At 38.4% G+C, this 20,831-nt stretch overlaps 3 protein-coding genes across 7 annotated transcripts; 1 reads left to right on the top strand and 2 right to left on the bottom strand.

Moving 5' to 3' along the window:
* Positions 1-1,594: 1,594 nt before the first annotated feature.
* Positions 1,595-5,310, bottom strand: allc (allantoicase). Its single transcript, XM_079474682.1, has 11 exons — positions 5,069-5,310; positions 4,901-4,951; positions 4,726-4,813; positions 4,296-4,415; positions 4,140-4,219; positions 3,910-4,042; positions 3,132-3,287; positions 2,744-2,817; positions 2,564-2,672; positions 2,328-2,455; positions 1,595-2,237 (listed from the first exon to the last, which is right to left on the bottom strand). Exons 1-11 carry the CDS (start codon positions 5,156-5,158, stop codon positions 2,067-2,069), a joined length of 1,200 nt encoding a protein of 399 aa, XP_079330808.1. The 5' UTR covers positions 5,159-5,310; the 3' UTR covers positions 1,595-2,066.
* A 1,529-nt stretch (positions 5,311-6,839) lies between these two features.
* On the bottom strand, positions 6,840-10,281 carry rps7 (ribosomal protein S7). The gene is made up of 7 exons (XM_079475614.1): positions 10,153-10,281; positions 9,460-9,543; positions 9,278-9,349; positions 8,736-8,879; positions 8,042-8,106; positions 7,419-7,569; positions 6,840-6,951 (listed from the first exon to the last, which is right to left on the bottom strand). The coding sequence occupies exons 2-7, from the start codon at positions 9,532-9,534 to the stop codon at positions 6,874-6,876; spliced, it is 585 nt and encodes a 194-aa protein (XP_079331740.1). The 5' UTR covers positions 9,535-9,543; positions 10,153-10,281; the 3' UTR covers positions 6,840-6,873.
* A 507-nt stretch (positions 10,282-10,788) lies between these two features.
* rnaseh1 (ribonuclease H1) lies at positions 10,789-15,271 on the top strand. Of its 5 annotated transcripts, none has more exons than XM_079475021.1 (10): positions 10,789-10,919; positions 11,039-11,131; positions 11,209-11,333; positions 11,567-11,752; positions 11,837-11,936; positions 12,383-12,437; positions 12,519-12,603; positions 13,119-13,243; positions 14,236-14,317; positions 14,766-15,271. In XM_079475021.1, coding segments are annotated over exons 2-10 (828 nt in total). In that variant the 5' UTR covers positions 10,789-10,919; positions 11,039-11,063; the 3' UTR covers positions 14,768-15,271. The 5 variants fall into 5 exon arrangements, with proteins under 5 accessions (XP_079331147.1, XP_079331145.1, XP_079331146.1 ...); XM_079475019.1 differs by having other exon boundaries at positions 14,728-14,902; XM_079475020.1 differs by having other exon boundaries at positions 10,796-11,131.
* Positions 15,272-20,831: the final 5,560 nt, after the last annotated feature.

Below are 20,831 nucleotides of genomic sequence, written 5' to 3'. Positions count from 1 at the left end.
ATGTGCACCTATTGTATTATTGGTCCTGTATGACCAATCGCTTTATTGCTCCCTGAATTCTCTGTAAGTCGCTTTGGATAAACGCATCTGCTAAAGAACTAAATATAAATGTAAATGTACAAGCAAGAATGATTAAAACACCCCCAACTGAAGGTAAACTTTGTAGGGCCTATACAGTGCTCTAAACTTCCAACTGTGTCTAGTCATCTCCACAACACGTAAAACAGTACTTGCACAAAAAAATGGGCTTCAACACAAGCTGCAATTCAACACAGAATATTAAGTAAGAAAGATTCATTATATTCATATAATCTAATTACACTAAAATTATATTTATTGACCACATTTCTATCGCTGGGACATCATAACATCACAGAAGCCCTGACTTGATGACATACTGCATGACTCCTATACAAAGTCTTTCTTCACTATGCTGACACTTTGTCCGGCTATGGACCGCTGCCTTAATCCATAGGGAAACATGACAAAATGATTGGAAAAAATCCAACTCACTGGAAAATCTTTGTGTGTGCAGAAACTATCGGTGCAATTGCAGAGTTAAAGCCTGCAAGTTTGAAACATGTCATTAAGTGTCAAAAACCTTTTTTTAACCAACTGTTCCAAAGGATAAGCATATAGTGGGAAAACGTCAAAAGAATACATCAAACTTTTCATGGAAATAAAGATAAGCTTAAGTTTCTTGACTTTTCCAAATGCTTTAATTTAACTTTTCTTGTTCTTTTAAATGTAGAACTATTTAAATATTTTGACAGGTCCAGTGTATGAAAATTGGCAATTTTGTCACGTTTTCACCGAAGGAAATAAAGTATTTACAAAATGGACTCTGTAAAGCAGTTTGCCCGTTTAAAGCTACTTTAAAAATAACATGGAGAATTCTAAGGTAATAAAACCGCTTCAATATAAGTAAGGTCTTTATACACCTCTTAAGACGCAGTCATGTATATTATATTGCATTTCTGTCAACAAATACTCTGTTACTGTAACACATTGTATTTTGGAACATCTGTCATGAATCAACATCAGAACTAAGAATTAAATGGACAGTAAGACACAGGGTGTGTATAGGAGTTAGAAGATTAAGTACATTTTCAGCCGCACTCTTAAAAGTAAAGGTGCTTAAAAGGTCCTTCCCGGCAATGCCATAGAAGAACCATTTTTGGCTCTACAAAGAACCATTGAGTCAAAGATTTTTTTTAAAGAACCATCTCTTTCTTACTTTTTATAATCTAAAGAATCTTTTATCGCCACAAGGAACCTTTTGTAAAACAGAACGGTTCTTCAGATGTCAAAGGTTCTTTATGGAACCAAAAGGCTTCTGCTATGGCAGAAAATAAGCTTTTGAAGCACCTTTTTTTCTAAAGTGTAGAAGCATGAATGAACGAAATATGTTTCATAAAATTTCTTTAGGTATACTTTTACTGTATATGCATTAGAAGTCCATCATTAAAACCCCATAATGGTATTCAAGGAACTGTCACAGGCTATTATGTGTTTAATATTCCATGTTGCACATTTAGACTTATAAAACAATGATTAAGATAAACTCAAATTACTATCTTTGATTAAACTATACTCATGGTCATTGCTTTTATTTAACATGCATATATAACACGTCTTAAATCATATTATACAGCAACCATTAGACAAACAAAAAAACTCAAGACTGTCTGCATTTTGTTGTTATGGAAAGTTCCTAGGTTTGGAAAATTTCCCAGACAAACCAAACAAAATGTGCAGACCTGGGCAAACATTCAGATATTTGACCTCCATCTGTGCTTTCAATACATATTTTCCAAACTTATAATGTAATTCAAAAGCAAGGCTAGAAAAATACTGAACTCATTTTATAATGTTTTATGTGTGTTTTATAAACCAGCAGCCAGTAATGCAACTCTCCAGCGTATTGTACCACATGATAAGCTATAGGATCGCATAGTGTTTAATATGGTCGTGTAGGATGATATGGTATGTCTAATAAGTAAACCAGGCTAGTCTTATATAATATACTATTTTGCAAGTCTTCCATTGCAACATTTTTGTAGCTGTTACAGTTTGGATGTTTGTTGAGTATTGGTCAGATTGTTAGACACCGGCTGACCCCAGAGTCTGAGACGGCTGAGCCCTCCATCAGGAGCTATGACCAGGCGTACATGAGTCACAGGCCCACATTGCATCACAGACAACCCAGAAAAGAAATGCCTGTGGTGTGGTTTCAGCTAGATGAAGAACATCACCATCAGATTCACAGAGACCAGAGTAATAAGGTTAAAATAGTGTAACTGAATTACTGGATAGACAAATCATACTTTCTGAGGAGGAAGAAGAATTCTCCACTTGGGACTTTTGTCACAGCTCCACTGGTGAAGAAGAAATTTCCTCTCTTCTTCTTGAGTCAAACAGCAGGCCTCAATTCTGCAAGAGTCCGGGAAGTTTCCTAAGGACAATTGTTCATTTTGAAGCAAAAGCTACTGACAAGTTATGCCCATTCATAAAGAGACCTTCCATTTGGACAAAGACATAAATAATACATTTCTCTGATCACCTTTAAAATGTTTGGTGTCAAGCTCAATTCTGCTTATCACTCCAGGATGTCCTAGCCTAAAAATAGCCCACTCACAGCCTGGCACCTGTAATAGGCCTTTCTCATCCACCTGAAGACCAAAACATGAAGTCAGTGCGAGACTTATCTCTGTGATTATTTCTATAATAAACAGGTCTTTACTTTTAAAATTTGGGGCCGATCCAGACTTCTGGCTGTCTCCCACCCATTACCCATGTTGTCAGCTCTCCCCGGACCTACAAAAAAAGTACATACCTGTTTTAAAACAATCAAAAACGTACAGCTCTATCCTCATACTGTCTCATGTTGTAATAACCTTCAGAACATTCATTAAACAGATCATAACTTATTTACTAGAAAGTGATGTGTAGCATTCGTTTATAAAAATTGTAATCTGGAAAGCCGTCCAAATTCGTTATGATTTATCCAATTGAAATCATGCATAGTTCTCTGTGCATTTTAGATTATTCTTTGGGCTCAATTTAACAGTAAAAAATGGAACTGCACTGAACAGTATTACATGTTCATAAAATATCGCATTCTCACACACCAATCAAATTGCGTGGGTGACCGTAGTGGGCATCGCTGTAGCCTACACATACTCCTCCATTGACCAGAGCAACCAAATCCACTTGGTCTTTACCAGGCACAGTGGACCAGTCCTTGTTTCCAATACCATAAACTTTCAGCCTTGCAATTCCACCATCTGTCAGCATTGAACAAACAATTATTTAAGAGTAAATAGTATATGTCCTTAAAATTACATTTCATGCAGTGAGTAATATTGCTGTGTGTGAATGTACGCAGTCTGCCGAGTTGTAAAGCCAAAAGTGAATGAATATCGAAGTTGTTGTTGTTGTTTCTTCCATTATTAAACTTTCTATTTTCCCAGAATACAGCTGCTTAAGCTTTTTATAGACTGATTTCCCAACAATTTGTTTAAAAAGAGTTTAAAACATTGCTCAACAATAGTCAATAGTTAAAAGAGGACTCTAATAGAAGACAGTGGAGTGTTTAAAAAAAACATATTCTGTTTGATGATGCTAGTGCACATTACACACTAAAAAAACTTTCTTCTCGTATAAAGCTTTGCAAAGTTATCATCTGCTAAGAAAAATGCGTAATGTTGAAAACTTCCTTTCAGCTTTGAGATGCTAAATCAACACATTTTACTGTCCTTAGTCTGCATTCATTTTGAGAAACAAATGTCTCCCTTAAGGTACTTCTCCACTATAGCAAATCATCATTATTATTATTATAAATGATCACATCTTGGTTTTGTCCTATTAAAATGCATTGAATAATATATACCCCATATGGTCTATTACCTGGATATATATTAAGGCGGATATGGGTGACTCTTAGTGGGAACGTGACTCTGAAGTAGTTGTTGCATGAATCAGAGTACCCCGGCTTCAGCGCTGTCACTGGGACAAGCTCCTCCCATCTGTCCGAGTTAAGCTGTTAATCATAAATTTGGGCTGAGCCTTGTTCCCTCAGAGAGAGACATTTGAGATTTTTTGCATGAAAATCTAGTACATTGAGATAGATTTCAGACCTGTGCAACAGCTTCAAACTGGCTTGGGGAAGCAGCCATTCCTGTACGATCTCCATCCGGAATAAAACATGGTGTTGAATCTATTTAGCAATATGTGTATTAGACATGCATTCATTTTACAGTTCTTAGACGAAAGCTGGTGAGAGCTGTACCCACCAAGACACGCAGCTTGAATGGATACGTACGGGGCATAGTTTCCAGTGAAGAAGGATGTGTCAACATCAAAGCCGTGAATAATTCCTGGAACTCCTAACTGCACGATGCACCAGTCATGACCTTAAACAAGATGCGAGACATGGCTCTATGCATCTTTCATGAGATCACCAAATCCGTTGTAATGACAGACCGTGTAGACTCTTAAAGATTACAAAACATGCCCTGAAAACAAGGTCAGATGAAGCAGTACTCTAAAGACAATCTCACATGTTTCCCATTGCTGGATCTTCAGAGAGGCTGGATGGATGAGAGACGTTGCCTGAAGCTATTCTACTATAACTAGTCTAGTGCTTATTCGAGAGGTGGAAGAACATATAGCCCTATTTTACAGTTTTATAAGGACCGTGCATTTGTGTTCATGACCTAATACCTGGAATTCTTTTCCTCTTGGTTTCCCAGCCATCCATCCATTTCCCGAATTCCGTAAATGATGAAGCTATGAATTCTGGAGGGTCTCTCTTAGGTCATTTGAGAACAACATAAGCAACTTAAAAACAGATACTAAAGTCAAGCACAAAGACATTAGTAAAGACACCGGACTTTACCTTCAAAAGATTTCTAGAAGGGGCAAACCACTCGTCTGTGGCAAAAATTACCTTTAATAACAATGTTTAGGTGTCGTGTTAATTGAATTTACAGTAACAAATTAATGTTTGGCAAAATCTGAAAACTTAGCGATGCACTTTATTTATTTAAAATGCTCTTTAATTTACCTTCCCTCCAGCTGTTTCACAAGCAAGATTGTTGAACTGCAAAAAGTGTAGCTGACTGCTTGCCTCCTTTAGTACTGGTCGACTTGCCATTTTTTTTATCAATCAGAAATATAATTCAACTTTCTGACCTAATATTTCAAGAAGTTGCTAGATCGGTAGTTGGACGTTTGCTAACGCCTGTCGATATAACATGCTGACTGTAATCTTAACTGCTCGTTCAAAAGCACACATTGTGTAACAATGCAAAGTCCACTAATGTGATCACAGAAACTATCACTTTTAATATTATGACAGAACAGTGTGCCTTCAGAAAATTCGAACTCTAATTCGTTTGTAGTAAATTAAAAACTGAAATCTTAAACTTCGATTTTACAAAGACAGGACACTTTGCCTAACCATTTAACACCATTTCCGACCAATATTGAAATAACAGTTTCAATGGCGCCCTCTGCTGGGAAATAACTAGTAATGTCTTGGGCATAAAGTCTCCACAAATTAATTCAGTACACTGTACAGTATTGGTAGATGCAAAACACGCTTTTCGTAAAGTATATTTTGCGCACAGTAAATAAAAGACCGTTTACGCCATGTGATTGAGATAACTGGTATAACAGATACATGGTGAATTTTCCAAATACACAAATCATCTGTTGCTGTTATCTTTAAACATCTTATAAATAATTTAATCAAGATTTAATCAATATTTTTTGCTAAATTTAAGTCTAGCTTTACCTGTTGCGTTAACCACTGACACCCTTCATGACGTAATGAAGTGTTACAGAAAGCCAATTGGCTTAAAATATTTTATTAGCTGATTGGTTGTTTGTGCGGAATGAGGGAAAATCGAATTTTTCCCAGCTCTTTTTTTTATCTGACGAGAAGTACTGCGCACATTGCCAAAATATATTCGGGTGTTTTACCTAGTCAATATGACTCGTATCATTCTAATTGGTCAGTATACACTCTGTGGTTTTTAAATTTAAGACAAACTCTTCATCACTTGCATCCGGGCTTCTCACATTAAATTAGGGAGTAAACTGAACTAAACGTGTCTAATTTCCTTTTTTTTCTAATTATAATCTAATCCCAGCATAAAACACTGACCAACATGGTTCATGTAGATAATGGTTGCCAGCCCATGCCAATATACTCTGTTGTTTCAGAAATGTTTTAGGAACACCCAAATGGATGGTTACATTACCACTTATAAATGTATATATTTGTCCTGTTCATATGTCCAGTGTGCTCTTTGACTGTTGTTGAGAAAAGTTAAGACAATGATTTTCTTGGCCCAGAGACATCAGCACAATATAAATTAGGCCCCTACTAAAGTCAAGATCAAAACAGAGTTCATCACTATAATGGCATGACAACCTGCCATGTGTATTTCATTGAGAGTCAAGATAGTGGCTGCAAGTATTGTGCTTTATGTTCAGTAGTGTTTCCTGAAAGGAAAGGTACTCATAACTAATGTTCATCATGGCTAATGCATTGTAAATCACATATTGAGGGATAAAAGATACCTTTGACCAAATTCTATTTTATCGAGTTATTGTATGCTTCCTCTACTGAAAAAGGAAAATATAGAGATGGCAAGTTACAGCCGTTAAATTCTTTATGGTCTGATGATATTAAAGTTCTTTTACATAACTTGTTACACTCGGTGCCTACCATTTCCCATAGATGAAGTACAATTAAAGTTATCTGTCTATAAACCTAAAAGTAAAAGCCATTCACATATTTACACAGCACTAAGCACTCAACACAGAAGTGACAGTAAACAAATTTATTTTGTCATCTGCAATTTACAGTTGGAACTCTGGGAATTCGAATATCACATCCTTGCCTGTGAGCTTCTTGTAGACACCGGCAAAGGTCTCAACCTAAGAAAACAATAAATTAGCCATTTGTATTTTCAAGTACTATTCAAGGCATTAAGGCTTATTTGGTCAATGTTAGTTTTATTCTGATAACCTGCAGCAGATAGCTCAATACAAAGTTATTTCTAGTTACATAGATGTTTAATTAGAATGTCATTTTTTATTTAGTTGCGTTTAAATACTATCTGTAAATATATAAGGAAATTTAAATGGAAATGGTGTGCACTGTATGGTTTTCCTCCCCAATAACGGCCCAAAGGGCTCTGGAAAGGTTTAGGAATATACAGGACGCTGTCCACATCAGCCAGAGGCCGGGGACAAGCTTGCTATCCAACGTTGTGGAACGGGATTGTACGTCATAGCACTGATGTGCTACGCTCCCTTACGCCACACAGACAGAGCCATATGAGAGGCATCTCACAGGATGTCCACGTTGGGTGTTTGCTTCGGAAAGACAGACAAGCACTTACTTTGTGTTCAACGTTGTTTTGCTGCGCCTTGTCGAGGTGGACCTTGATGAGCCTACTGCTGTCCAGCTTCACGCGAATCCTTTTGCCAACAATCTCACTGGGGAAGACCAGGTCCTCAAGGATAGCATTATGCACAGCGGTCAGAGTTCGGCTAGAAAAGAGATCAAAATGTAAAGCATGTCTCTTTCCCACCCCATATCTAAGATCATCTAACCGAACATCTCTACAGATAATCTATCTAAATAACTGTTTGGGTTGTGCACTGCATGGTTTATCTCCCCAGTAACGGCCCAAAGGGCTCTGGAAAGGTTTAGGAATATACAGGACGCTATCCACACCTGCCAGAGGCCGGGGACAAGCTTGCTATCCAACGTTGTGGAATGGGACTGTACGTCATAGCACTAATGTGCTACGCTCCCTTACGCCACACAGACAGAGCCATATGAGAGGCATCTCACAGGATGTCCACGTTGGATTGATATATATATATATATATATATATATCAACATGCCAACTAGCAAAGAATGTTATTCAAATACAAAATTCACACTGAAAAAGCAAGAACTACTAACCCTGACTTTGCACATACAGCTTCCAAAATGCAAGAGAAGACGACATTTACCTCCTGGGGCGCTTCTGCTTGTTTTTTGTGCGGCTTTTCCTTGTAGGTTTAGGCAGGATTCTTCTCTGTATGAAAAGATCAAATCAAGATTAGACTTAACTTATCATCAATCATCTCAATGAGGATCTAACAGGCATGTACACTGCATGGTTTGCCTCCCCAGTAATAGCCCAAAGGGCTCTGGAAAAACATAGGAATATACAGGATGCCGTCCGCACCAGCCAGAAGCTGGGGACAAGCTTGCTATCCAACGTTGTGGAACGGAACTGTACGTCATGGCACCAAAGTGCTACGCTCCCTTACGCCACACAGACAGAGCCATATGAGAGGCATCTCACAGGATGTCCACGTTGGTTGAAACCACAATTTATGTGTTATCCTTAACCTGAATTTACATGTTCTGAACGCATGCCAGACCAAAACAGTATCTGAAAATGGCATGTGTGACAGCTCTTAACTTCAATTTTGTACATTTAAAGTGAAGCAGAAAACAAAGAGAGTATGTTTGCAAGAATTCCATTGTGCTTCTTTTACTTTTGTCATCTGTAACACTCAATTAAGATTAAAATAAAGGACTTTCAACCAAGCACCAGAGGTAATGTTGTACAGAAATTTAACACAACCAAGCTCAATAAGCCTAAAACATTCTATAACAGATATTCTGAAATAGCACGCCAAAGGAGGTGAGCCTTACCTGTGCGATGAAGACCACATGTTTGCCGCTGAATTTCTTCTCCAGCTCACGCACGAGCCTCACCTGGATCTTCTGGAAGTTCTTCAGTTGGGGCACTGGCACAAAGATGATGATGGCTTTTCTGCTGCTACCAACATCAATTTCCTAAGAGAACCAATGCATAATTATTCAAGTATATTACCACAAAATCAAGACATGACGTAAAATGCCAGTGAGTATTTCTACCCCTCAGTTTAAAAAGTGTACACTGCATGGTTTTCCTCCCCAGTAACGGCCCAAAGGGCTCTGGAAAGGTTTAGGAATATACAGGACGCTGTCCACACCTGCCAGAGGCCGGGGACAAGCTTGCTATCCAACGTTGTGGAACGGGATTGTACGTCATAGCACTAATGTGCTACGCTCCCTTACGCCACACAGACAGAGCCAAATGAGAGGCATCTCACAGGATGTCCACGTTGGTTTTCACTCATGTATTTAACAGTCAATGTGACATTGATGTTCCAACACAAAAATAGTAATACTGATATATAAGTGAAAGGTACCTTAGCAGCAGTGATGTGAAGTTCCCTCAGCTGAGCCTTCAAGTCGGAGTTCATCTCCAGCTCAAGAAGAGCCTGCATAAAACAAGCAATATCTCACCATGAGAAAACATGCAATATTAACTGCGATTAAACAAAGATCACTAGACTATTAAGCCACATCACAATTCAACATGTTGATATACCTGGGAAATGCCAGACTCGAACTCGTCTGGCTTTTCGCCATTTGGCTTCACGATTTTCGCGCTGGTACTGAACATGGCCTGTGTCTGAAACACAAAGAAACTTTAGTACAAAATTACGTTTAATCGAAGTACTGTATAGAAAAACACAGAAGCCATCAAAACAGTTTTCAGGGCTTGCACAGGTGAAAATGGTGAGATCACATGTCAGTGCCACCACGATATTTAGTTGTTTACCGCAATTTTTATCTTAATCGTCGATGAGACACAGACTAACGTTATTTAACTTCTTGTTCTCGTAGATCCACCAGCTACTAACGTTAAGTACTTTCAGCGAAGTGTGCCCTTAGCATGTTGTTAGCGTTGGTTCGTTAACATAGTTCCCCGTAAAGTATTCTTAATATACGTAGACCAAAAACATATGATATTGAACATCATATTAAGCTTAATATTAGTATTTCCAGTTCACTTTAAAGCAGCACATGGCCCGTATCGCCGTTGTAGTAGGCACGTCTGCTAGCACATCTTAAACATCAAAATTCTAGTATCTAAAATATGCATCCATGGTCTAATATGCTAGCATCTAACGTATCCCCATTAAAACATTTCGTAAACTCTGAACACAAGTACAAATGTGATATATTTCAGACATTTAAGCCTAATATCCTTATAGCTGGGCACATTCAGTAGACTCACCTCTTACAACGACGGCCTGGGAAGAGGCCGAATTCTCGCGAGAGGCCGGTAAAAACGCGTTCGTTTATGGCATGATGGGAACTCTGCTCCCGAGCGCAGGGGGTCGCTCTCTTAATTTGCGGATTAATCTTACTGTAACCACGAAGAAGTAAACTGATATTTTCCCCCAAAATGTATTGATGTACAATAAATATACAAGATATAGATTATAAATATAGTAGATCGAAATGATAAGGATGACATGAAATCAATTCGTAGAGCTACCAAACCACAAGGTTCATATTGTGGAAAAGAAGGAGTCATTGGATACGTTTCATTAAAAATGTATCATCCACATCAAAGGCATCATTTAGACCGTTTGGATGGGAATTTGAATATAATGTCAACGTCATGTTATTCACACAGTGTAATATGAAAACACGGGCTAAACTGTAGGGCTATATAAAAGAAAACGAACTAAAGACGAAACAAAACATATCATAATAAATTACGCTCACGTTACTTAAACCAACATATTTGTATTAATGTATATGACGTAGTTTTACAAAGCTGTTCTAAGCACCATCTCGGTTGATGGCGCTAATGAGTCAGATGTAAGTTAGCCAGCCGCCAGATAAATAGAAGGAGAGGAAAACGCAATGTTTCAAGGCGATTGGTCAACTGTCTGATGACGTAGATGTAGCATAAGCTTAGCATGCTTTCGTGTTTGTGCACATATATGTCAAAATTGTTAGAACGCGTTTTGTGAACGGTTTCTTCTCTGCCAGGTTATTGTTTTTACGAGTTTATCGTTTGAAATGTCACAACTTGTGGGTTTTACCATGTTTATCTTGCTTTGAGCAGAGATTATGTTCAGGTTGCCCAGGTTTTTTAATGTTGTACGCAGGACACTCTGTACGAGCGCAGAAGACATGGGCAAGAAAGGGACTTTCTTCTACGCTGTGAGAAATGGATTCAGACCAGGAGTTTACAACACATGGTGGGTAAATGCAACAACTCCATGTGGTCTGTTTCTGTAATTGCGTATGACAACGTTTTATGGTTTCTGTCTTTAAGGGGTGAATGTAGACAACAGGTCGAAAAGTTTCCCGCTGCCAGTTTTAAGAAGTTTGCCACTGAAGAGGATGCTTGGGCATTTGTGAGAAGTCAGTCAAAGGCGCCATTCACTGGAAGATCAGAGGGTAACGTCAAACCCGTTGTTTTCCTTCTGGAATCTTATTTGTTTCTATAGGCCTAATCTTAGTTAAAGCTTGTATAACTTCTTTCTGTATTTACTAGTATACTTGTACTCGTGGTGTAAGGCATTTCGTGTCACCTGGTTGCATGCAAACCATATGTTTATGGGATAAGTATCATATTGCATATATTAAATGAAATGAATGATGTGATTGAATTTAGTTTCTTTGCATTTAAGTGTGTGGCCCCGAGGTCCTGCCTCCTAGAAATATTCCTAGCTCCTCAAAAGTTGTTCTGCTTGGAAGTAAAAGGACACATGAGGACTTGGAGGATGAGGGAGAATCCAGTGTTAAACGTGTGAAACTCATTGAGCCCCCACAGCCAACGGCATCTGCAGTCAGTAGTGATGGTTTCACTTATATGGGTAACTATTTTGGGCAGCAGAATCTGTATGATAACTTAAGGCCATATGTTATTAGGCTGTACCCTGAATGTATATGTTTTACAGGAGATGCAGTTGTGGTGTACACTGATGGTTGCTGTTCAATGAATGGGAAAAAAGGAGCTCGTGCTGGAATTGGTGTATACTGGGGTCGAGATCATCCTCTGTGAGTCGTTCGTGATTAAAATTGTTCTGGAAAATTAATATTTCAAGTGTTACCAATATGGCTTGAATTTACTGTCGCTTTGGATAAAAGCAAGTGTTTAAATGGAAGTTAGTTTTTTGTAAAATGATGCAACCGATGAATGTCTGACTGTGCCGTTACATGTCTTGCACACAGAAGCTTGACATTTACCTTCTCACATTTTTAAGTCGGGTCAACTTTGTGCATTTGTTTTACGATTATTCTAAAAACAAAAGGAGGATTTAGCAAAATAATTAATGGTTATTAATGGTCTTTGTAAGTCTCTTTGGATAAAAGCATCTGCTAAATGTAAATGTAAAGTTCAGTCGCAGTTTTGCTGTTATTGGTTGCCCCTCAAAAACAAAAATTGTGACTCTTGTATTGGTCTGATTTTGTAACATAAATCTCTGTCTGAATTTTATCATCAGAAATGTGGCTGAGAGACTTTCAGGGAGACAGACCAACCAAAGAGCAGAATTACAGGTATATACTCATGTTTCAGAGTGAGGTGCTCTTTCTCCTCCACTGTTGTTGCTAACAGCATCATTTAATATTTTATCACAGGCAGCTTGCAAAGCACTCGAGCAAGCCATCGAAATGAATTTGAAAAGAATTGTGTTGTACACGGACAGCAAGTTCACTATTAACGGTACGTTCTCTCCACCTGTCTGCTTAAACTCATATTTACTGTTGATGTGTGAAAGTCAAGAGTGAATGTATTGTTTCATTGCCAGGGTGTTAAAGGTGACCGTGAACTGGAACTTGCGATCATTTTTACTTCCGTATTCTGACACATTTCTGAGTGAAAAGGAATTTCAAAAGAGAACATTAGTGGGCGTGGCTTGTTTTTTTCACTGCAAATTGATTGGATGTGTTAAAACAGCTCATTGATTTTGAAAATAAACTGGCAGCAGACTGACAGTTGAAGTGGAGGAGTTAAAGGATGCTCCGACCAAGCCGTCTAATTTATGATATTTGAGATGGATAGTCATTTCAGGGCGGAAGTGCATTTTTCAGATTTTTACTGAAGATTATGAGGGTACATGAATTTTAAACAAAACATGACCCACATTGATAAGCTACTTACTATAAGCAGATGCAATATTTCATGAAAAAATAATTGTAAATTTTTTTCACTGGGTTTAAAGTGTTTTCTTTTAAAAGGCATCACAAGTTGGGTCAAGAACTGGAAGATGAATGGCTGGAAACTTAAAGGAGGGGGGAACGTAATCAATAAAGAAGACTTCGAAAAGTTGGACAAACTAAATGCAGAAATTGAAGTTGTATGGGTAAGTTTCATCAAAGTCTGTTTACGGAAGTCGTGCCACATGGCAGGCATGTTTGCATTGCATTGCATTGCCTTGCATGTCCACAGTCCTAACTACTTGAATGCAAGTAAGGATAACAGCAGCCTGGAGTAATGGGCGTGCCAAAAGGTGAGGGTGTAGCAAAAGGTATGGGGCGTGCCTAAAGGTTTCTCATTGGTCTCGCCGAACAGTATGGTCGTGCCAAAAGGTTTTGGGAAAACTACATGCATGGCGCGAGTTACTGACGTCATCACCACGGCAAGTTTAGGTTAAAGTTTGCAAAACCTGTAAGCAGTATATATAAATTATATATATTTCCCTTTATCTTTTTATAGCAATAAAAAACAAATTACAACTATTTTTAGGGTTTGCAAACCAACTGATAAGTGCTTTACCGCCACCTGCTGGACTGGAGTGTGGAACAAATGTTTAATGCTGATTGGCCAATACAGTAAAACTCCTTTCACCAATCAGAAACCTTTTGGCACGCCTCTACCTTTCGGCACGCCCATTGCTCCAGGCTGCAGCTAACCCTGTCTCCTTGAATGGGGGAAGGCAGATATTTCTAAAATCACAATTAAACAGCACATTTCTAATCAATAATAAACACGACATTAACTTATTTAATTCATGATAACTTTAGGTTGCTGAGCTTAAATTGCGCTAAAAATCAGCTTTTTCTATGTCGCCTCATCTACTGCGCCTGCACACAGGATGAGAATAATCAGTCTTTACTGATTGACAATTGGCTTGTTTTACTGGTAAGCCGGACTTCCTTCGCTGGCCAAATTGAGCGTTGCATTCCTCGCCATTCATTGTAACGGCAGTGGCGCATCTTGTTAATTTTAATCTTTTGTTTTATCTTTACGTGCAGTGTTATAAAATATGCTGTCTTTTGTTATGTGTTTTAAATTTGTAAAAACAAATGTTGTAATGTTAAATTACAAAAAATACAATCTTTCTTATGTGTCTAGATGCACATACGAGGTCATGCTGGATTTACAGGCAATGAAGAGGCTGACAGATTGTCCAGAGATGGAGCAGCAAAGCCCCCATGTTAGAAATGTTATCACTTATTATGACAAAGTTATTGTCTAGGCTTTAGTTTATTTATCTATGCTCTTTTTTCTTGTTTTGTCGTTTTTTTAAAAAAACTGCTAGTGTTGTTGAAAACAACAAGAGAAACACATTTTCTTCTTTTCTAAAGAGCAACGCTTGTACAAACTTTGGGTATTTTAATGTGTTTATTTTTGATTGTTCAAGGCAGTTGTCATTTGTATCGATCCTGAGATTGATTTTCTGTAATTATTTCTCATCTCTCAGAAACTCTTTTACTTTGAAGCACTTAGGGCTGTTTTCGGATGTGTTTGAAGAAACAAAAATAACTGTACTCCGCTTGCTTGCGTTAGATGTAAACATTACCATTATTGTACAACTATAATTTGTTATTGATTCTTTTGTTGTAGGTGCTGAAAATTAAGAGTATTTTTGCTCTTATTTTTAGAGTGGAGTTTTGAAGTTGTGACTTGGTAATTTCTCTTCAAATATGCCAAAGTTGAACAGCCTTAACATGAACAGCAGGTGTCACTGCAGTTCATGCTCCGTATGGATGGAATAAAGACTAGATCTTATCTTTGCCATAATATGGTCTTAATTCATTTTATAATATTCCTCATGTTCGGCCCTGGTCAAAGCACTTTTAATAACATTTAATGTTTATTCAAGTATATACTGAATGACTGCGAACTGATTGTTGACAAAATTCCTCTTGAGCAGTTCTTTGTAAAATGAAAGAATTTTCAGATATTACTCTTGGCTGGTGCACACTATGCAATCATGGTAGTTGTTAAATGCCCCTTTTTGTAGTACATACCAGTCACATTTCCGAACAGTGCAGGCATTTGTTTGTTAAAACAAGAAAAGCTACTGAATATATGAAAATCGAAGATATGTTTTGTAATTATTAATATGTACATGACCAAACACAAGTATAAAAGGGAAAGTTCACCCAAAAATGAGAATTCTGTCTTTAATAACCCTCAGGTTTTTCCAAATCTGTATAAATGTCTTTTTTTTTCGTTGAACACAAAATATATTTGGAAGAATGTTAGCAACTGAGGTTTCTGGGGTACCTTCGTTTTTTTTTTGTCCTGGGGCACCTTTTGTCAATCATGGTAGACTCATTGTTGCCCCAAAATCTCAGTTGCTAACATTCTTCCAAATATATATCTTTGTGATCAACGGAACAAAGAATTATATATACGGATTTGGAACAACTTGAGGTTGAGTAATTCAAGTATTTTTCATCATAGATGACCATTACATTTCAGGCCACCTTAATTAATGAATTTATCCATATATACTGTAATATCTTTATGAATCAAAGAATTTGGCATATCACATGTTTTAGATTGGTTCATCTTTTTTAACATTAAGCAGTAAGAGAGCAATAGCCTCTTGTTCATGTTCAGCATTCCAACTATTCTCTGTTGTTTATCTCTGTCCTACTCCGCACTTTAAATCTGTGTCTAGACAGAAGTGTTGAGTGTGTCTTAAATACAGATAAGCTGCGCAGCAGGTTGAGAAAGAGCAGAGGCGTCTTTTTCATGAAACGAATGGGACTCTCGGCACAAGGGGCACAGAGGAGTCCGTTCTAACCTTCTCTTACAGGGTTCTGCTCCTCTGAATCCCTGCTGAGATCCAAGACCTTCAGAGCGGGATGTGCGAGAAAGTTATAGGTCAGGAGAATCCGATTGTCCTTGTCTGCTGAAAACACGAAGGATTTAGGGGTACGTAACCTCTCACAGCGTCAGTTTTCCTGACCTTAGCTTGTATGGATTTTGTTCTATACAGATACTCATATGTCTGACCCTACAGCTAAAACCAAAGTAATGGAGACTCTGCGAAAGTCTTTTCGTAATCTAACCATGTCTTATTTTGGAATAACAATGGACATTGGCTGTAATATTTATGGAAGTAAGTATGATTTAGATCTCATCTGAAGGTTGTTTGATATTCAAAGGTGCTGCTAATTTGTTGTAGATTAAGGAAAAATGGAGGCATACCGAAACCACCCCATCATTACGAAACATCTGGTCTCCACTCTCTTCAAAACCTGTGTCACAGCTGACTCGGGCCCTCATATCTGGAAGGAAGTGTAAGGGAATTTCCACTAATGAATCCGACAATCACACGACGAGTCCTCTTTGTGCTGGAACTTCAATGGAAGCCACATTCGGAGCAGGCACAGGGAGTCACAATCAAAGGCACCAACAGCCGTTACCACGGGAGCAAAGCTGCAGCTTGTAACCGAACAGACATCTGTTTCCATGACAGCTGTCTGGAGCGGCATCAGCCTAACTAACTGCCGCCTCAGAACTAGTCTGACTATTTGATATCTCCTGCGATAAAGACGATAGAAAAGATTCTGCAGGAACCCTCGCCGCTTGTTGTTTTGATGCGCTAATGTAAAGAGAGAAGTTTGCATTCGTTTTTATTTTGTTCCGTCTTTGAAGCCTGTGGAATCAGAGGGGGAAGAAGAAACACCCGGGAGAAGTAAACATATGGAGTAAACTAACCCATTGAGCTCGCCGTAAACTGTTTTGGAGAGATGTATCTACAACAAAGGCGATATCAAAGGCAAGACGAACAACCGAATGCTTTAATAGACCAGAATCTGTGTGGTTCAGATGCCTGCTGATGGTGGGGGGGGGTGTATTGTGCTGTTTGCAAGGGCAAGGCCTGTCCACAGAGAGGGCTTGACAAGGTGAGCTCCAGCACTGCGGCACTCTGCAGCTCTCTTTCTCCCTCTCTTTCTCTATCTATCTCTCTCGCTCCACCCTTCCCAATTCCTCAGATAGTACACCTGCACGGGAGTTCTCCCAAACCCACAATCTCTCCTAGACAACACGACAGCTAGCACTGCAGTTATAACTTGTGCAGCTAAGAAGGACCGCATTGTCTCCTGTTCAGCAATTGGAAACATGGGGTACATATGGATATATACCCTTATGAGCAACAACATCGATAATGACGCAAAGTCCTTGACCCAAATAGTACAGATGGCCACGCTCTGAACTGCCACTTAAAATCAGAGCGCTCAGGAGTGTTTGCCGTGTCGCCTGGCCTTCAGGCTGCCTCAAACTGTGTGCGTATGAGACTGACTCATCAAGCTACCAGAAAACTCAATTTAATCCCGCAGCAGGAGGTTCATTCTCTTAAAGCCAAAGTTCCCCGTCACATGCTCTCCGATGAGGCAGCCAAGGTACCTCTATACGTATAAAGCCAATCAAGCTGTATTTTATTGATAACTTTGGCAAGACTGTCTTCAGCAAACATTTTCAGTGTCTGTAAAGTGAAAACAACTGGAACATCTGTGTTTTTGTTACACTTGCACAAAAAGTTGAGATCATTGTTGAAAATTTGGATTTGCATCGCTTTACAGCCAGAAAGATAATTGAGAAAAGTTTATTGTTTGTTTTGTCATCAGACACGTAGCAAATTGTTCGCAGTCTTGTATACATTGAACAAAAAAATTACAATTTAACCAGATTAAATAAATGTCTTGGTACATATAACTACCTATTTCAACATTTCCAGTATTTACAGTTAAATAAATGTTTAATTTTGCAGCTCTACAGGTCCCGAGGTCTAATGGTATAGTGTCCACCTGGTGTATACTGAAAAATCATGCAATAAGGCAGTATGGAAGTGGATGATTTCACATAGGGACTATCTAATATAGTGTTTAACACAATTATATCAAATTACTTTTAGGCATGTTGCATTACATTTTAACAACCAGAAAGTATCCAAATATATTTTGTTTGTTCTTTTAAAACATCTACTGCAATGACCTCAAGGTATTTTAGTGTACGCTGAGACAGGTTGGTAGAAAAACAATTGCAAAGCTGGATTTATGATTTGTTTCAATATTTAGAAAAAATATTTCAGCAGACTGTTTTGCATGTCGATAAGACGGAATCCATCTCACGTTCACAACTATCGTGAGCCCTCACCTTGATGAGGCTGCTAGTCAGAGTTGGCAGGTTCTCAGCTGCCCTTGACCATGAGATGCCACAGAGAGATAGAGACACAGAGAGTTAGAGCGAGATCAACATCGAAGGTGACAAGGTGAAGAGCAAATGATGCCATTAAAAGCAGCAGCTGTTTGCTGAAGCAGAGGCTAGACTGGTCAACCCTGCCACCCATAATGATAACAAGGTCAGCAGGGTCATGCTGCTCAGCATTGTGCCACCCCACGCCCCCCATTCATCAGCTTCCCCGCCTCTAATTATGCAGTAGCCTTCTAACCAAGCATGAAATATTATTACACTGACACGAAAGACCCCCCCCCCCCTTTACTGGATGCATAATGAACGCTGAGCCAGCAGCCAAACACAGGATAACTGCGCTGTCTCTGTGTTACCACGTTCCATTTCCAAGCTAAGAAACTCACAGCGGGCTTGTGAAGACATTTGGGTTTCTCTGAGAGGATGAAGTGATGTCAAATTTTTCTAGCCATGTATTTACATGGGAATTTCTAAAAGGGTTTCAGGATAGTTGCCTTAAAGGTCCAATGTATATAATTTAGTGGCATCTAGCGGTGAGGTTGTGAAATTTCAACAGATGACTCCACCGATTGCCCATCCTTTTTTTGAAGCACTACGGTTGCCAACCAGGCACTAAGATGTCTTCACATTTTGACTTCTTTGCTGAAAACATATTTACGAAACACGCTTGGCTACTGTAGAAAGAACATTGCAAATACCATGTAAGGGGATCTGCGGTGTATGAAGATAAAAATAGCTCTATCTAAGGTAATAAAAACATAGCGCTTCATAATGCAAGGTCTTTAAACACCTGGAAAGACAATATATTATATTGAATTTCTATCAATCCTCCAAAAATGACACATTCGACCTTTAAGTTTATGAATATTTTTTTCTACAACATAATTACAGTCATACCTCAAGTGTCAATTTTTTTAACTTTTAGTTTAGATTTAGAAGTAAACATTCTTTAGAGTTCATAAGTTGTTATTTTAAAGAAGACATTGGTTTCTAAATTCAAGTTTTTATTTTATGCCGTAAAAAGATTAATCTAGTAATGTTAACTACAGCCATTCCTTTACTCCAAAATCAAAAACGCTATTTTAATACTTAAATTCTTAAACCAGAGGGAACCCATGGTGAATTTGCTTCTGCGTTGGCCTACAAACTGACGTCATGATTCAACAGCTTAATTTATAGTTTCTGTCTAAACCAAGACAGGCAGTTTAGCGGTGCAAGACTGACCAACAGCCTTTACTTGCCAGAACAGCAAAAAATTCCACACACTTGTTAAGAATGAGACATCAGAATTTGCATGAGGAACACCAAATTGTATTAAACATTAAATCACGCTCTTTTCCTCCCCTGGTACCCGAGGGGCTTTAGAAAATAAAATCATAATTGCCACAATCAACTGGTGAACCTGGGTTACCTTCATGCCCAGAGCCCTGCCTGTTCATTGGTAGAATACCATGTTTAATCTTAATGAGCGTGAGATGCAGGCAGACACGCTGTGGGGTGCAGGGCCCTGCTGAGCACCAGGGTATTAGCAGAAGAGAGGGAGAGATAGAGCAGAGGACGCGTGTAAAATAATGAAATGATGAAAGCGGATGGTGAGAGTGCAGCATGATGCAAGATTTTAAATGGTGGAGGGCTTAGTAGGTTGTGTGAGGAGGAAATAGTTTGGCACCAGATATTTAAATAAATAGTAAATATTAAATTCAACCTATAAACGTTTTTCATTATTTAAAAAAATAATACACATGTAATGTCTGTGAAAACCCATAGTCTTTTTTTGTGATTTATATAAAATCAGAAGGTCATTCTGTGAAAATATAAACCCATATCTTTAATATTGACTGAGTAAGGTCATGTCAAAGATTGTAATCATAGTGAAATTAATAGTTGAAATCAAACTTGTTTTCTTGCTTCCTCATAATTACATCAGACACTTTAGTCTGATTTTCACAGACCTGGTCACATAAAACGTGAATGCTTTGTTTGTCGATTTGGATAGAATTATCTGCCAAATGCAAATGTATGACAAAACAATTCTATTCTCTGAATTTTGTTTAATTAGCATTATTATAGTGCCGTGGCTTGTAGTTCTTCTCAATATATTTTTTTTATTTAGCTATTTTTTATCAGTCAGTCAAACTCGAAGACCACCTTGAATCCTTCACCAGGGCTCCAGACTGTTGTATGTGGAAAAATAACAAAAAAGATCTTGGCAGCTGGCCAGGCAGCTTTGAGGTGATTAAACAGGGACTGGAAATGAAAAAAGCCAGCAATTTGAGATCACGTGATCAGTAACGTCTTTAAAATGTTGAAAATGTAGGCTTCGCCTGATTGGCAGTGCTATAGAAAACAACAGGCAATCTGGGCGCCGCTGAGAACAGCTTGATATGAGGGGAAAATGAGATGAGGTAGAGTGCTCTTGCGTACACAAGCTGGGGAAGCTTTTCCGCTCTATCATCATAATTTTCCACATTTTTCTCATCTTAACTGAAAAAAAAGAG

Source organism: Barbatula barbatula (assembly GCF_947034865.1).
Source record: "Barbatula barbatula genome assembly, chromosome: 15".
NCBI lineage: Eukaryota > Metazoa > Chordata > Actinopteri > Cypriniformes > Nemacheilidae > Barbatula > Barbatula barbatula.
This window is presented reverse-complemented; position numbering and strand designations above follow the sequence as displayed.